General features: G+C 45.3%; 1 protein-coding gene and 1 long non-coding RNA gene across 9 annotated transcripts in view; one reads left to right on the top strand and one right to left on the bottom strand.

Annotated features, from left to right (window-relative positions):
* The window catches only part of RUBCNL (rubicon like autophagy enhancer), a 44,390-nt gene extending 27,786 nt beyond the window's left edge, over positions 1-16,604 (top strand). For 6 of the 8 annotated variants that reach the window (XM_029936734.1, XM_029936733.1, XM_029936731.1 and 3 more), the window contains exons 9-15: positions 1,863-1,927; positions 5,949-6,023; positions 8,892-9,130; positions 10,136-10,197; positions 13,030-13,183; positions 14,784-14,874; positions 16,080-16,604. In XM_029936734.1, the coding sequence (XP_029792594.1) occupies positions 1,863-1,927; positions 5,949-6,023; positions 8,892-9,130; positions 10,136-10,197; positions 13,030-13,183; positions 14,784-14,874; positions 16,080-16,192 (799 nt within the window). In that variant the 3' untranslated portion in view covers positions 16,193-16,604. Of the gene's footprint in view, positions 1-1,862; positions 1,928-5,948; positions 6,024-8,891; positions 9,131-9,830; positions 10,049-10,135; positions 10,198-13,029; positions 13,184-14,783; positions 14,875-16,079 lie in introns of those variants that run through there. The other 2 variants (XM_029936735.1, XM_029936736.1) reach the window with 2 other exon arrangements.
* LOC115289491 lies at positions 497-2,366 on the bottom strand. Its single transcript, XR_003907657.1, has 3 exons — positions 2,012-2,366; positions 1,471-1,619; positions 497-682 (listed from the first exon to the last, which is right to left on the bottom strand). It is a non-coding gene; the product is annotated as an uncharacterized LOC115289491 (long non-coding RNA).

Genomic DNA, 16,604 nt, shown 5'->3' with positions numbered 1-16,604 from the left:
ATTAAGTAGGTTTAAAGGGGATTTTTAAAAATATTTTTTAATTTTTTTTTTTTGAGAGACAGAGAGATACAGTGTGAGCAGGGGAGGGTCAGAGAGAGAGGGAGATACAGAATCTGAAGCAGGCTCCAGGCTCTGAGCTAGCTGTCAGCACAGAGCCCGATGCGGGGCTCAAACCCATGAACCATGAGATCATGACCTGAGCCAAAGCTGGACGTTTAACCGACTGAGCCACCCAGGTGCCCCTAAAGGGGATATTTTTTAAATGGCTAATATTGAACCTTAAAAACCATATACAATAATTTATTTATTTATAAAGTTTGTTTATTTTATTTTGAGGAAGAGCATGAGCAGGGGAGAGAGGAAGAGAGAGAATCCCAAGCAGGCCCCATGCTGTCAGCATGGCGCTCGATGGGGGGCTTGAACCCACAAACCCATGAGATCAGACCTTGGCAAAGCCAAGAATCAGATGCTTGACTGACTGAACCACCCAGGAGCCCCCAAAATCATATATGATTATAATAATTTTAAGACTTCTTTATTTACCAGTGCAATGTGAAATAAAATCAATAGATACATTTTTTTTTAAAAAGGGAAAATTTAATCTTGAGGAGAGCTCCTATAGTTGAGATATGCAACAGAGTGCAAACAGAAACATCCTGGTTCTCTAAGAAGTAACATCATCCTAAAAGACAAAACGACCAAGATGATGCAAAAGAAAAAAGAAATAAATTTGTGTTTATAAATGTATATATACATATAAATGAAACGCATGATAATTTAAAGTAGGAGTTTTGTTTCTGAGAGCATATGACATTATGGACAAGGAGACATTAAAAAAAATTTTTTTTTTACATTTATTCACTTTTGAGAGACAGAGTGTAAGCGGGGGACGGCAGAGAGAATGGGAGACGCCGAATCCAGACCAGGCTCCAGGCTCAAACTCATGAACCAGGAGACCATGACCTGAGCTGAAGTCAGACACTTAACTGACTGTGCCACCCAGGCGCCCCTACAAGGGGACATTTTTTAACCATTCTTCTTTCCATTCTTCTTGGCTTGTATTTAATGTGGCACCCAAACTACGGCGTAAAGAAAGGACTGGCGATGATTATTGCCTGTGCCCCATTGATGTGCCTTCTAGGCTCTGTGTTGTTTTTCTTTTAGAAGGATGACAAGAAGGTCTCCGAGGCCGCTTGAGCACAAGAGCTCCTTCTGCAGGCCTTTTGAGGGGTCACCTTTCTTAGCAATGAGTGACTCTTCTTTAGGATTTTCCTACATCCTCTCTAAGGGACATGGGGAGGGTTCTGCACACTTTTACCTCGGTCTTTTTTGCTGTCCCCAAAACTATAATAAAATTTTACAACTTTCTCTGCCTTTCCAAATCACATGTGAAGTTGTGACCTCAGTAGTTAATAGAAAACACTTCAGTAGACTCTGACCAGAAGCATCTGATACTTTGCCTTCTATTACCTTTTACTCCTCTGAATTTCTTTGGATCCATTTATCAACTTTCCAAGTGCATTCCTTCTTGGTGTTTCGTCTCCCTGAACTTTCTCCAGCGCATTATGCGTCTTCAGTTCTGTCTGGCGAGGAACCCGGGCACGCACAGCGAGAAGTCTCTAAAGAGCCCATGGTGGAAGAGTTACTCATGACACCGACTTCTGCTTTGGTGGTAGCCGGGCTATCTCAACTCTAGAATAGGAAACTCTACTGAATAATCCTATTTTTTTCCCCCAAATGATAAGTGATAAAATTAAAGCTCCAAGCCAGGAAAAGTACCGTGATGTCAATTTCTTTTCCAATCATCAAGAAATGCTCCATTGGCCTTTTCTAAAATGTAACTTATCGTTTTCTGTACTCAGGAGGGAGCTCGTGGTAGCAGCCCAGAATTTTTTATGTGCTGGCTGTGGAACACCAGTAGAAACTAGTAAGTATGGACAGTGTGTTACCTGTTTAGCGTGCAGTGACAGGGCAAAGGAGAGCGAGAGCACGTTGTTTTTATGAGCGATACCTTTGATGAGAAGTTGTTGTAAGAACGTCATGGTGTGGCCCTGTCTTCCGTGAAGAAGCCGTCGTGACTTCCAAGGCTATGTGGCGGGCCTGTTCCCCTCAGGGTTCAGGTTCTCTGTAGGGCACTCAGCTCCTGCCACACGGCCTCCCTGCTGGTCCTTGAAGGAGGAGGCTCACTACTGACTTAGGGATTCGCATTTGTGGTTTTCTCTCCTTAGAATGACATCCCCATGGCCGGTTCCCTTACTTCCCTCACATCTGCATTCAAAAATTAGTGAGGTTTTCTCTGGCTGTCCTGTTGGAAATGTCTGCCTTGCCACACTCCTGGCCACAAACAGCCACGTATACACTCTACCTTACCCTTCCTTTTGATTTTTATACTAGTACTTATCTTCCTACAATAGTCTTCTAGAACTTAGATGATTTTTCTTATCATTGTCTGTGTCCCTGTCTAGATTCTAAGTTCCATGAGGACAGATGTGTCCATTCTATTTGTTGCTTCATCCCCTGCTCCCACAAGAGCACGTGGTACGTGGTTGTTCCTTTAAAGAAACTTGTTGAATGACTGGCCTATCAAGCAGCTAGCCAAACTCCTCTGAGAGGGTTTGAGGAGGTGGCCTGAGGGGATCATTCCTGGCTTAGCCAAGGCCTGGAAGATCGGGCTTCTTCTAGTCAGAAATGCAGATTGCCCATTCAAGACTAGGAATCACTTGTTCTGCTTGTGAGGGTATCCATCGGTCTGACCTGTGGAAGGCAGGGAACAGGAACTTTGCTGGAAAGAAAAAGACTTTGGGGACCTCCCCCTCAAGAAATAAAAACAGAAAACAGAATGTGTCTGGGATTCCTTCTACCGTATGAATGTCTGGGCCCGCCATTCTTCACAGTTATGACTAGTTTTCTTTAAGTGGCTCACCCTCCCAGCTCGTTAGCAGGGGCCATGTCTGTTTGGTTAACCACTATATCCTGGTGCCTCAGTATCCGCATGGTTGAGAGCAGGAGTCAGAAACTATGAACACGTGACTGTGATTCCACCAACTTTTTAAGTATTTCCCTGAGTTTGTTCAACTGTGGGGATGTATGCCTGCCCTGGTGACACAAACATGGTCCCTCGCTCAGGGAGCTTGCTCACAGGAAGGCATAGTCATCAGCAATGCTTGTGACGAAAGAGAAAGTCGAGAGTGCTGTGGGATTTACAGCACGGGAACTGAATCTGGGCTCGTGGGGCTGGGAGTGAGAAGTTCTGCAGGGAAGTGATGGTCCCGTGTGTGTGTGTGTGTGTGTGTGTGTGTGTGTGTGTGTGTGTGTGTGTGTTGGGAAGGGTTAGGGGTCACCGGGAGCAAAGGGACTGCAGTGATGGCAGAGAAGTCTTGTGTGACTGGAGTGTAATAAGGAGAGGTGCCCAGGGCACAAAGACTTGATGTGTTATCAGCTGTGTAGACGATTTTGGACTTTTCCTGTGAGCTTCCTATATAGTTCTTAGGATACATTTTTACTCTTTATTTGAAGATATTTTTAGACTTACAGAAGAGTCACACAAATGGTACAGGGGCATTCCATATTCCCTTCACCCAGCTCTCCCCAATGTTAACATCTTTTTAAAATCAGACTATGATCATTGAAACTGAGAACTTAGCCTTGGTACGATTCTGTTACCTCAACCGCAGAGTTCATTCCGATTTCACCGATGACCTAGAGTTGCACGTGGTATTTAGTTGTCAGGTCTCCTCAGTCTCCTCCAATCTCTCACACACTGAACCATTTGAAAAGTAAATGGACAACACAACATTTTATTCTTTAATACTTCAGCATGTTCTAAAAACAAGGATGATGAACAGTTAGCACACCAAAGAAAGTTAATAACAACTCTCTAATAGTCTCTCATACCAGTCCATGTTCATCTGTTGTTCTCAAGATGTCATTATAGCTGATGTTTCCATCCAGGTTCTCACCATGTTTCATACATTGCATTCAATTATTATTTCTCTTTAGCCACCTTTAATCTAGAACTATACTGTCCAACATGGTAGCCGCTAGCTCATGTGGCTGTTTAAAATGTAATTTAAATTAATTAAAGGGTTTTTTTTTAAGTTTATTTATTTTGAGAGAGAGACAGAAAGAGAGAGAGAATCCCAAGCAGGTTCCACGCTGTCAGCACAGAGCCCAATGTGGAGCTTGAACTCACAAACCACGAGATCAAGAACTGAGCTGAAATCAAGAGTCTGTTGCTCAACTGATTAATTAAAGTTAAAAATCCAGGGGCGCCTGGGTGGCTCATTTGGTTAAGCATCTGATTTTGTCTCAGTCATCATCTCACAGTTTGTGAGTTTGAGCCCCATGTCAGGCTCTCTGCTGACAGCTCGGAGCCTGGAGCCTGCTTCAGATTCTGTGTCTCCCTCTCTCTCTGACCCTCCCCTGCTTGCACTGTCTCTCTTTGCCTCTCAAAAATAAACAAAAAACATTTAAAAATTTTTAATAAAAATCCACAAATAAATGAATCAATCAATAGAGTTAAAAACCCAGTTCCTTAAGCACACTAGCTACATTGCAAGTGGTCAGTGGCTACATGGGGCTAGTAGCTGGTATATTGGTTGGCACAGGCTTAGAACATTTACGTCCTCACAGAAAGTTCTGTGGGACAGCACTATTCAGGAATTTTCCCATCCTATTTATTTTTCTGTGACCTTGCCTTTTCCTCAGATGAGAGCAATTCTGGTTTAGAGCAGGGTTTCTCAACCTCAGAACCACTGACTTCGTTGTCAGGGGCTGTCCTGTGCATTGTAGGGCATCCAGTAGCAGCACTCGATGCCACTCATGGCCCTGCCATCAACAACAGAAACTGTCCCTGGAGATCTCCAAATGCCCTTAGGGAGAAAACAGTTACTCCCATCCAGGAACCATGGGTTTAGGAAACATTGTTTTGCTCTGTTTTAATGAAAGGACTGAAGAAACCAAAAGAGGCATAATTGATTCTGTGTTGATAATGTAGTGCTTAGTATATATTCAATGAAATTTGACGGATGAGCAACTGGGTATTGTAATGTTAGGAAAGTAGATGTTAGGGAAAGATGGATTACGTCAGGAAGATGTATTGTCTCCTTCTGCCCCCTTCCTCGTCCCATTTTGTGAAGTTTGATCAGAAACGTTGAGTGGAAGGGCCAGAGTATACCTCATTCTGTCTATTTTATATAAAATATATCATGGCCCCACCACAAACAAAGCAATACTCATTATCCGCCAATCAGGAACCTTGATCCAGGGTTGGAAATAGGCACGATGCAAAAGACTTATCGAGATTTCAAATCTGAGAAGTCAGACATAAACGTAAGCCCTTAAGAAGTTCTTTTTTTTTTTTAATTTTTTAATTTTTTTTTAAATTTATTTTTGATACAGAGAGAGACAGAGCATGAGAGGGAGAGGGGCAGAGAGAGAAGGAGACACAGAACAGGAAGCAGGCTCTAGGCTCTGAGCTAGCTGTCAGCCCAGAGCCTGACGCGGGGCTCGAACTCACGAACATGAGATCTGACCTGAGTCGAAGCCGGAGGCTTAACCGACTGAGCCACCCAGGCGCCCCAAGAAGTTCTTAACAGGGATGCCTGGGTGGCTCAGTCAGTTGAGCGTCTGACTTCGGCTCAGGTCATGATCTCATGGTTTGTGCTGACAGCTAGCTCAGAGCCTGGAGCCTGCTTTGGATTCTGTGTCTCCTTCTCTCTCTGCCCCTCCATCATTCATGCTCTGTCTCTCTCTCAAAAATAAACATTAAAAAATTTAACAAACATAAAAGAAGAAGTTCTTAACGATAATTCGTCAACCCGAGAGAGAGAGGCCTATACACATGTATTGATAGTTGAACCTGAGTATTTGTGATTCCATATTTGCAAAACCATCTACTGATAAAATTTATTTGTGACCACAAAATCATGACTCGTGTGTTTTCATAGTCATGCGCAGATACGCACAAAGCACCAAAGCATTTGAGTTGCCGATGGACACATTTCCAGATGAAGCTGAAGAAGGTGATGCTCTTCCTTGTTTTATCTCTCATACTGTAAACAAGGACTTCCCGTGGCTTATTTAGTGCCCTCCTCCTTTTTACACTTTGCATTTTTTGTTGTTGGTGATTTAGCTGTTTAAAACACCCCCCACGTCCAGTGCTAAAGTGCCGCGTAGTGTTCCTAATCACAAGAAGGTTGTGATTTGCTTTATGGAAAATGTACATGCATTAGATAAGCTTCATTCAGGCACCTGTTATAGTGCTGTTAGCTCTGAATGCAATATAAATCAACATATATATATGTATATACGTTTATTTATTTTAAGAGAGAGAGAGCAAATGTGCGATGAATGGGAGAGGGGCAAAGAGAGGGAGAGAGAGAATCCGAGGTAGTCTCCACACTGTCAGCACAGAGCCTGACGCAGGGGCTCGATTTCACAAACCGTGGGATCATGACTTTAACTGAAATCAAGTCAGATGCTTAATCAACTTAGCCACCCAAGTGTCCCACCAAAATACACTAAATAAGATGTCTTTAAACAGAAAACCCACATCAAACAAGATTGTATGTAGATTGCTGGCAAAAGTATTGTCTCACCGGAACCTAACCCTGTACTTTACGCAGGGGCATCCTTTGGTATTCACTAATTCAGTATCCAAGGCAACTTTATAGCACATAAACTATTGTAAATAATAAGAATCAATAAGAATCACACTGAGTGGGACCTGGGTCTTAGGGGTAATTTGGGCAAGCGCAAAGGCATTAGCTCCTCGCCCTCGCCCTCACTGAAGGCAGCAGAGGAAGAGTGGTTTATAATGACGAAAATCTGGAGTTCCAGGCCAGACGTCAGTGGAAATCCGTCTCTGGCATGTGCCTTGCCTCCTCTGCCTGTGCTCTCATCAGTGAGATAGGGAGTCATAGCCCCTGCCTCTTGACGTTTTGAGTGGAGAATGACATAGTGTATGTAAGACATTAACCAGTGTATGACACGGAGTAAGTGTTCAATAAACATGTGCTCCAGTAGTCACTGGGGCCTTATTCAGTTTTCTTTCTTTCTTTCTTTTTTGGAAATATATGTACGGAAGCATATAGGAATAGCCGTGTACCTAACTCCTTGAAAGCACACGGTGTAGAAATCGCCTTTTAACCAACATTTCATTAAGCTGTAAGTGGCCCTGTCTGTTTTTGAAGCTCGTATAAGGAAACTGGGTTTAGAATCTGCAGTGTGCCACGCTCTGCGGTGGTGGCTGCCTTGACACCCCCCGTTTCACTTAATCTTCACCGGAGGTATCATCGAGTATTTGTGGTATTTTAACGACAAAGAAACCCATGAGTCAAATGGCGAACGTAAATATCCACCTTGTTCCTCTTAAACTCAAACGTTGAGGGAGGGACACACAGAAGACGGAACTGTATTGTTGTCTTCTTCAATTGGGTGGTAGGCACCCAAGTAGGTATTGCATTTGTCTCTGTGGTTTTTGCTTGTTGGTGTATTTTGCTAGATAGATTTCTGAAAGCAATGTGTGTTCATTTTACCAAATTAAAAAAAATGTAAAGGGCAAAAATCCTTTCCCCCCACGTCTAGAAGTTTTCACTATCAGCCTTTTGGTGGGGATTCTCTTGGACTGTGTATGTGTATTTTTAAAAACAAAACCAAGACCACATTATGCATATCTGCAACTGGGTGCCCCCTGCCCATGGGTTGACATGTATTTCATAGGCTCTCTGGCATTTCACTGTGGAGTGCCCTATACTTCCTTAACTAGTTGCATCTTCCTGTATATTTAGATTGCTACTCCTTCCATTATAAATGTACTGCAGTGAACACCCTTCTATGTCTCCACATGTACATATTAGCATTTCTGTATGAGGTCACAGAAGTAGGGTTCCTGCTACACACTAAAGAATTAAAGCATATCACAGAAAAATGTCCTAAAAAGTAACCCTCCTGTCCTGTGAGTGAATGCCCACCCCAGCACCTCACCTGCTCTGGACATCCTGAATTTGTGACAGTCTGATGCAAAACCAAGGAGTCTGCTCTGCTAACATGCATGTCTTTGTCGTCAAGATGGTTCCTCACGTCATTCCTGGTCATTTGTGTTCCATGTTTCCATGTATCGCCTGTTCGTGTGCATTTTTGTATTTTTTTCTCACTGATTTATCCAGGAAGTTCTTTTGGGTGTCACTGCCTAACTGTGTACATATCATGCTTTACAGTTTACAAAGCACTTTTCGTTAGGGGAGATACCCTGGCATGTACTGAGTTGCTTCTTAAGGCCTCAGCATGGTTAGCTTGAGGAAATTCCGCCTGCCAGAGGGAGGCCGAGTCTGGACTCCCATCAGACTTACACGCTCCAAGTCTCATGTTTTCGCCAGACTGAAGTTTACAATGCCCATCTTCCTTTTTATTTTTTTATTTTTGAGAGACAGAGAGAGACAGCGTGAGCAGGGGAGGGTCAGAGAGAGAGGGAGATACAGAATTGGAAGCAGGCTCCAGGCTCTGTGCTAGCTGTCATCACAGAGACCAACGCGGGGCTCCAACCCAGGAACCGTGAGATCATGACCTGAGCCGAAGGCAGACGCTTAACCGACTGAGCCACCCAGGTGCCCCAGCAATGCCCATCTTCCAAGTTCAGGAGTGTTTGGAGAGGTTTCTGTTTTTCTGACAACTGTTTCCACAAAGCAAAGCCCATGAGCTGCCATAATGCTCAGCCTCCAGTCCCTGCCAGAGCCCTCCCGGCGCTGGGAGGTGGAGTGTTTGTTCACAGCACAAACCCAGCCATCTTGAACTGGGGTGGGAAGGGGAAGCTGGGGCGGAGGAGGGTCCGTCGCCAGCCCAGGCAAGCTGCGTTCCCCTCCCATGCGCTCACCCTTCCCTGTGCCCTGCAGAGTTTGTGAAGCGGCTGCGGTACTGCGAATACCTGGGGAAGTACTTCTGTGAGTGCTGTCACTCCTACGCAGAGACCTGCATCCCTGCCCGGATCCTCGCCACGTGGGACTTCAGGAAGTACTATGTCAGCAATTTCTCCAAACGGCTGCTGGACGGCTTATGGCACCAGCCCGTTTTTAATTTGCTGAGCGTTGGCCACAGCCTGTATGCCAAGGCCAAGGAGCTGGACAGAGTGAGGGTGAGTGGCCACCTTTGCGGGGGAGGCCGGCCAGGGGCTCAAAGGGCCCTGTGGCGGCAGATGCTGCATAGCTCTGTCTCAGGGGACCCACACACACCCTCCAAGGGGTGGATTTACCGCCATGGGATGGAGGTTCAGCTTCAGGGCTCTTCCCAACACCCTGTAACAAATTTTATATATATGCATAGTTTTGCATTTATATGTAGCTCTTGAAATTTATTTATTATTACTTTTAAAATAGAATTATTATATTTAAGGTATACAGCATGATAGTTTGATATATAAATACATGTGAAATAATTACTGGCCAAGCTAATTAACTTATCCATCTCATAAGAGCCACTGTGTGTGTGTTTGTGTTTGTGTGTGTGTGTGTGTGTGTGGTGTGTGTGTGGTGGGAGTACCTGAAATGTACTCTCTTCGCAAGTTTCCAGTATTCAGTATAGTTACGATTAACTGTAGTCATCATACCATATATTAGATCTCTAGACTTAGTCACCTGACAGGACCCGACAGGACCCCAGCTTTGTACCCTTTGACCGATGTCTTCCCATTTGCCCTACCTCCCCACCCCTGGTAGCTTCTGTTCAACAACTCTGCTTCTGTGTGTTTGGCTTTTTAAGATTCCACATATAAGTGAGGCCATGCAGCTTTTTTCTTTCTGTGTCCGTCTTATCTCACTTAGCTTACTGCCCTCCAGGTTCACCCATGTTGTCACAAATGGCAGGATCTCCAGCTTTTATACACAGTTTTGTGTTCTCCTCAAAGAAGGCCCCCCAGTGGTTGCATGAGCTTCCGGGTCCACAAAACCTGGGTCCATCCTGGACCCTCTGTGAATCTCCCCGACTCAGTCATGGACCCCCGCTATATAGACTGCTTACGTCAAAGCCTTGTTTTACAGAGTTGGAGCATTTCAAGGTTAGAAGTAACACTTAGATTTAACTTATACATTTTCTGTGTCATTTCTCACATGAATTTTTCTCTCTGTTTGGTGTCTTACATTAGGAAACCCGGGAGCAACTTTTTCATATCAAGAAGCTGTTGAAGACCTGCAGGTTTGCTGAAAGGTACTCGTGTTGGCTGGGCCAAGCCAGGCCTGGGTCTGGGAGGGCTGGGTGCCTCCACATACCTGCCAGTCCCCAGGGTGCCACCGGGTCCCAGCTCCCCCAGTCCACAGGGCCCTTAGCACAGCACCTACCTTGGGCCTCTCGTTGGTGATGCGGACCCTGTTGCTAAAGTTACTAAACCTTCTGGCTCACTCGTAGTGAATAGAACATGTTAGAAGAGTTGGCCAATACAAGGATGAAATAACTCTAGCCAGTGACATTATTATTATTGTTGTTATTTTTAAATTGTGATAAAATACATGTAACCAAATATACCATCTTAACCATTTTAAGTGTACAATTCAGTGGCATTAAGGACATGCACATTCTGCAACTGTCACCACCATCCATCCACAGAATGTTTTTATCTGGCAAAACTGAATTTCTATATCCATTTAGCAGTAACTCTGTCTTCCCCCCCACGCTGCCCCCCTAGCGCCTGGCCACCACTCTACTTACTATCTCTATGGAGTTGATGCCTCTAGGTACCTCATATTAGTACAGTCATATGGTATCTTTTCTTTTGTGACTGGCTTATTGCACTCAGAGCGCCCTTGAGGAACACCTATGTGTCATGTGTCAGAATTTCCTTCCTTTCTTAGGGCTGGAAAATACTCCATTGTATGTATCTGCCACATTTTGTTTGTGCACTCATCACCAAAACTCTTGATTTCACCTTCTAGCTAATGTGAATAGTGCTGCTATGGGCACGGCTGTTACCAATGGCCTTTTAAAAACCCCCAATAGAGGAGCATGCTGAACTGTCATTGGCTGCATAGTATTCTATACTATGATGTAATGTTGATTTAAGTATTTTAAATTTTTTTTTACATTTATTTTTGAGAGACAGAGAGAGACAGAGTGTGAACGGGGGAGGGACAGAGAGAGAAAGAGACACAGAATCTGAAGCAGTCTCCAAGTTCTGAGCTAGCGGTCAGCATAGAACCTGTCTCAGGGCTCAAACCCACAAACCGTGAGATCATAACCTGAGCTGAAGTCGGACACTCAATCGACTGAGCCACCCAGGCGCCCCAAGTATTCTTCTTTTATCGATAATATTGATATTATTCTCTTGTTAATCTAATGGATTTTAAGATATTAATATTAAAATAGATTTTGAATATCTTTACAGATATTAAACCCAGTAGATTTTAATGCCTAATAGATATTTAGATAGATTTTTAATATCTTTTGTGATTAAAAAACTAGGTTTTAGCTGAACCTCTGTGCACATCCATAAATATGCCCTTAGGATTAATTTCTAGAGCTGGAATTTCTGGAAGCCATGGCCATAGAGGCATAGATATGAATTCATTGACAGAGAATTTTTTAAGTGGAAAAAGAAGTTGTTATTCAAAGCGTTAAGATTATTTGTTATAATACACAGGATCCTAGTTTCTAAAAATCGCTTTGTTTTAAAGCTTCTTTCAGTTTCTGATCTTTATTTAATGATACTGTATTGCTTTTGAATTAAACTTCTTGGGGAGGAACATGGCTCCTATAGTCATTGGCCTTAAGCTCCACCTCATGGCATGGGATTGACAGGTTAATTACTCCTTGGGCTCCCGGTTTTCTTGTCTGTAACATATTGTTATATGTAACAATGCCCACAATTATTACTGTCTACAACAATTTCTTGAAAATTTCTTTTCTGGGGCCCCTGGGTAGCTCAGTTGGTTAACTGTTCGACTTTGGCTCAGGTCATGATCTCACTGTTTGTGGATTCAAACCGCGCTCAGAGCCTGGAGCCTGCCTAAGATTCTGTGTCTCCTTCTGTCTCTGCCCCTCCTCCACTTGCCCTCCGTCTCACTCTGTCTCTCAAAAATAAACAAATGTCAAAAAAAATTTTTTTAATTTCTTTTCTGTGCTTTAGATAAAAAAATCAATAGGACTCGTGTTAAGTCCAGAGGAAAAGCACAAACAGATCACGTGTGTTAGACACATATGCATGGTGCCCTGAGGATGCAGAAAAGGGGTCTTAAGGGGTGGGGTGGGGTGGGGAAGAGGGCCACAAGGCTTCCTCAGCCTGAGCTTGAAGAGCGAGTTGGACTGAAGAAGGGCTGGGAATCCTCCCGGGGAAGAGGAAGTAGTGTAAGCCAGCATCCCAGGCTGCATGGAGAATTCAACACAGTCTGGCTACTGGAATGTCAAACCCAGGGTAGGCAGTGGCTGGCTTGGGAATGCAGTGCACGGTGATGCCACTAACTGATTTGGGGAATTCAGGAGATCAGTAAGGGTTGGAGAAAGTTATGTGAGTTTTGAATGTTCTTAGGACACACAGGGAGCTATGATCAGCTCACTGTTGGCTACTTGAGCCTTCAGCCCTGTGCTGGACTCATGGATGGGGGGGAGTCCCGCACCTGCCCGGGAGCCGTGATGCTCCTGCTGGCTGGGACAACAGTCCGCCTGCTGATGGCTGAAATGGAGCTGAAATGAACAAGGCAGTCCTTTTTATCTCAGCACACATTTTTAAGTTTTGAAAATAGCTTTGCAGTTGTCTTTTGCTCAATGTATACATGGGCAGGCTGCAAGACAGAGGTTTTTCTGCCGGTTCAGCTTTTTGAAATCAGCTTTTGTAGAATTTTAAGTTCCTGGCTTCCAAGCAAACTTGCAAAACGTAAGGTGGTGAGTAAGGCTAACTTGCTTTTGGGCTTTTTTTTTTTTTTAAATGAGTTCAAAAAATGAAGTGTGAGTGCCAGAAAAAACAACCGCCTTCCCCCCTTCTTGTGTCCCCACCTGTGTGGGGGGGGGAGGGTCGGGTGCCTGAATTGCTCTTTGTTTCCTCTCTGGCAGGGCGTTAAAGGAGTTTGAGCAGGTGCCGGGGCACTTGACTAATGAGCTCCACCTCTTCTCCCTGGATGATCTGGTCAGGGTCAAGAAAAAGCTGCTGGTGCCCTTGCTCAAGGACATTCTAAAAGCTTCCCTCGCACATGTGGCCGGCTGTGAGGTAAGGGTTCACCCGGTACTGGTGTGTCCCCGAGCTGTGCGTTAACGTCAGGACTTGTGAAGGCTGTTCTAGAAGTCACTCCATTTAACCTCACAAACCCTAAGGGAAGTGCTGGGAGCACTGTTCCCAGATGAGAGATGAGGTTCAGAGCATTCCGTAAACAGCCAAGATCATCGTGCTGGCAGGTAACAGAGCTGGGATGCAAGCCTGAGCCAAGTGACTTCAAGAGCAACCAGCCTAGAGGAGGGAAGAGATAAGAGGGAGAAAAGGGAGAATATATCTAAGTAATAGGAACTCCCCTAGAACTAAAGCAGGCGAGCCGCAGAGGGTCTAGGGGAGGGCGCAGTCTGGTTCCTCCGCCTCTGTCCGGCTCCAGCAGTTAGGCAGCTCCCGGCGCGGAGGGGCGTGGCTTGATGTGGGCGGGTCCCGCCTCCACCGTGGGTCCCGCCCTGGTGGTGGTCGTGGGGACAAAAATGGCGATACTCCCAGTCTCTTCTTCACCGACTGGTGGCCTCAGTTCCAGCGTCTTCGGTGTGCGGTGGGACTACACAGGACGGTCTTTCTCCTTCCCCCGACTCCCGAGCCTCGGAGCTTGGCTGGGATTTAAACTCCCACACCGTGCGGCCTTGGCACTGGGGAAGCGCCATCCTTTGCCCCCCACTCTCCCAAATGTGGTCCGGGCTCGTTTTGTCCTGGCCTACAGCACTTTAGGGGAGGGGACCAGTTTCTCCTGCTGCGACTGCACCCCTGACCTACCACCGAATCCGGAGGTGGGTGACTCCTCTCCTCCCCAGGTGCGTGAACAGGGCAGCGCGCCCCATTCCGAAGAAAGCCCTGCAGTTTGAGATGGGATCCTTCTCCATCCGTGGGTGGGTGGGTGGTTTTTCTCTTGTCCAGATATAGGCCAAGCTTCCCCAGCCGCTCTTTCTCTTTCCTTTGTCTCTCCAAAGAAGGGAGTCCCTCCCCTTCGTGCCCACGCGGCTCCGTTTTACCTCCCCCAATTCACAGTCACCCACCTATGGGCGGTTAGGTTGTCCCAGTTCCTCTCTGGTAGACTTGGTCTGTTTTCCTCCCAGATTCTTGGGGTTCAAACCCCTTTGGCTTCAGCCCTTCTTTGTTTGAGAGACAGGGAAGTACAGATTCCCCTGCTTCTCCACCACGTTGGCCCCTCTCCTTCCTAGGGTGCTAAGCCCTGCTTGGGGCCTGCCTTGACTCTGGTCTGCCCAGACGTGCCAAGGACAGCTATGTGCTCGGGATCCAGGGGAACAAGAGTTCTGTGTCCACGTGAACTCAAGAATTGTAGTGCAGCCCTCAGAAGCAAAAGCAGATTGTTTACAAGCAAGCATGTAAAATCATGACCTTTCCCTGGTTCCGATAACTACCTTGATGTGACATTTCTCCATGCAAAACACAAAGGCACATGTTCCGTTAGAATCCGTTTACTCTAGTGTGAGATAGCATCCTGTTCCTTCTAGAAGCTGGAATTAACAGACACTTAAAACTGATGTTTATAAAGTTTTGTAAAAGCAGTAACTTGGCTTCTCCATCAAAAGAAAGATTGCCAATGAAGATTTTAACATTTTGGCTCCTTCTCTTACAGCTGTGTCAAGGAAAGGGCTTCATTTGTGAATTTTGCCAGAGCGCAGCTGTCATCTTCCCGTTTCAGACCGAAACATGTAGAAGATGTTCAGGTATCTTAATAGCTTTGTAATGTAAGCTTAATAATAGCTTAATAACTAAAACAAAATTAACATAATGGCAACTTAATAATTTAAGTACAGTGTTGTTTAAACTAGATGATGCTGGTGTGTGCTTGTGTGTTGGAAGGGAGCTAATGGGATTTTGGGTGCACAGGGAGGAGTATATTGGTGGGGTAGGGATGAGGGTGAGATCTTCCTGGACAATGTTTGGAGAAAAGAGTGGTTCCTCTTTGGTCCGCGCCCCACTTTTACACCAGGGCAAGTCACAGCCACTGCCCCGGTTATGTGATTGGATCACAATCATGCCTAAGGCTGAGGTGCTATCTCTGGCTTCTTTTGCTCTCCCTGGCAGATTGTGTAGTTGTTATGGTGACCATGTAGTCCAAAAGACCTATTGCATTCGCCTGGCTCTTTACAGAAGAGATTTTTAGACTTTGACTATGTGTGTTAATGCTGGAGGAAGTCCTATGATCTCTAAACTGTTTCATGGGAGCGATCTCGTAATGCATTCTGCCTTTACCCTTAATAAAAGCCATTCCTCCTCTTTGACCACTCCAGCGCCCTCTCCCCGAACCCCTCAGGGGATATCATTAGGCTGGATCGCAGGAGAGGCTCCCCAGCAGAGAAACTCCAAGGCACAGATTTCCAAGCAGAAAGCTCACTGGGGCATCTTTTCAGGCTCAGCACCTGTGGGGGTGTGAAGTCCACAGGGCCTGGCAGAGTGAGAAGTTGAGCTGGGGTGTGGTAGCCGTGAAGGCTCAGCACATCTCAGGCTGCTCTGGAGCAGGATGGCCATCACTGTTGTCACAGAGTCATCAGGGACCAGCCAAGCCTTTAAACCCAGGGCTGACCAGTCACCAGATGCAGGCTGGTGTCAGCAAGTGGAGATGACCTGGAGGGCGGCAGCTCTCTCCAGTTAGGGCCATTTCCAGCAAGGGCCGCCTCCTGAGCTGTCAGTGGCTGGGGAACGGTCCTCAGGCAGATGTGGGGACACTGCAGCGTCCACTACATTAGGCTCTCTCAGCCTAATGTTCATGACTTCATAATCCCTCAGTTTCATCCTGCCTCGTTTCTTGTCGGCTGACTCCGGTTTCTGGGTTCGGACCACCTCTCTCCCCAGGATGGGTTTGAGCATCTGTACATGTGTGAGCTAGCAAGACAGCCCATTTGCTGATAGCTGTCCCTTCTGCTTGTAGGGTGCAGAGCCTGCTTTCACAAGCGGTGTTTCCGGTCGTCTGGGTGTCCCCGCTGTGCCAGGATCACAGCTAGGAGAAGACTTTTGGAAACTTTACCCTCTGCGGCATCATGAAGCCCCGAGTATTGTGGAAAAGACTCTTCGATATGTCTATAACACCCATTTGTGTCTATTATTGATAACATCATTTTAGATTTTGAGTATTGTATATTCAGAAAAGAATTGCCAGTATTCTTTTTATCACATATATTTAATGTTTTCAAAAGAATGCAGACTGTTATTAAGCATAGATTTGTTACTGGTGGTTTTGTTTACACTTGGTCAGTGTTTTTGCTGCTACTGTTTTTTTAAAGAGTTTTTTTGGATACTTTTTAAACTGTATTTGAGTGGTTGTATATAGCTAATATTGGAACCTGTTTTTTTTATGAATTATAACTGATGAGACAAATTACTCCATTTCTCTTCCTATAAAGCATGTTTTGTGAAATGGATTGGTCCTTTAAATGAACAAAAGTGTAACCAACAA

This window comes from Suricata suricatta, chromosome 4 (genome assembly GCF_006229205.1).
Source record: "Suricata suricatta isolate VVHF042 chromosome 4, meerkat_22Aug2017_6uvM2_HiC, whole genome shotgun sequence".
Classification (NCBI taxonomy): Eukaryota; Metazoa; Chordata; class Mammalia; order Carnivora; family Herpestidae; genus Suricata; species Suricata suricatta.
Note: the sequence above shows the minus strand (reverse complement) of the source record. Positions and strands in the feature narration are given on the sequence as shown.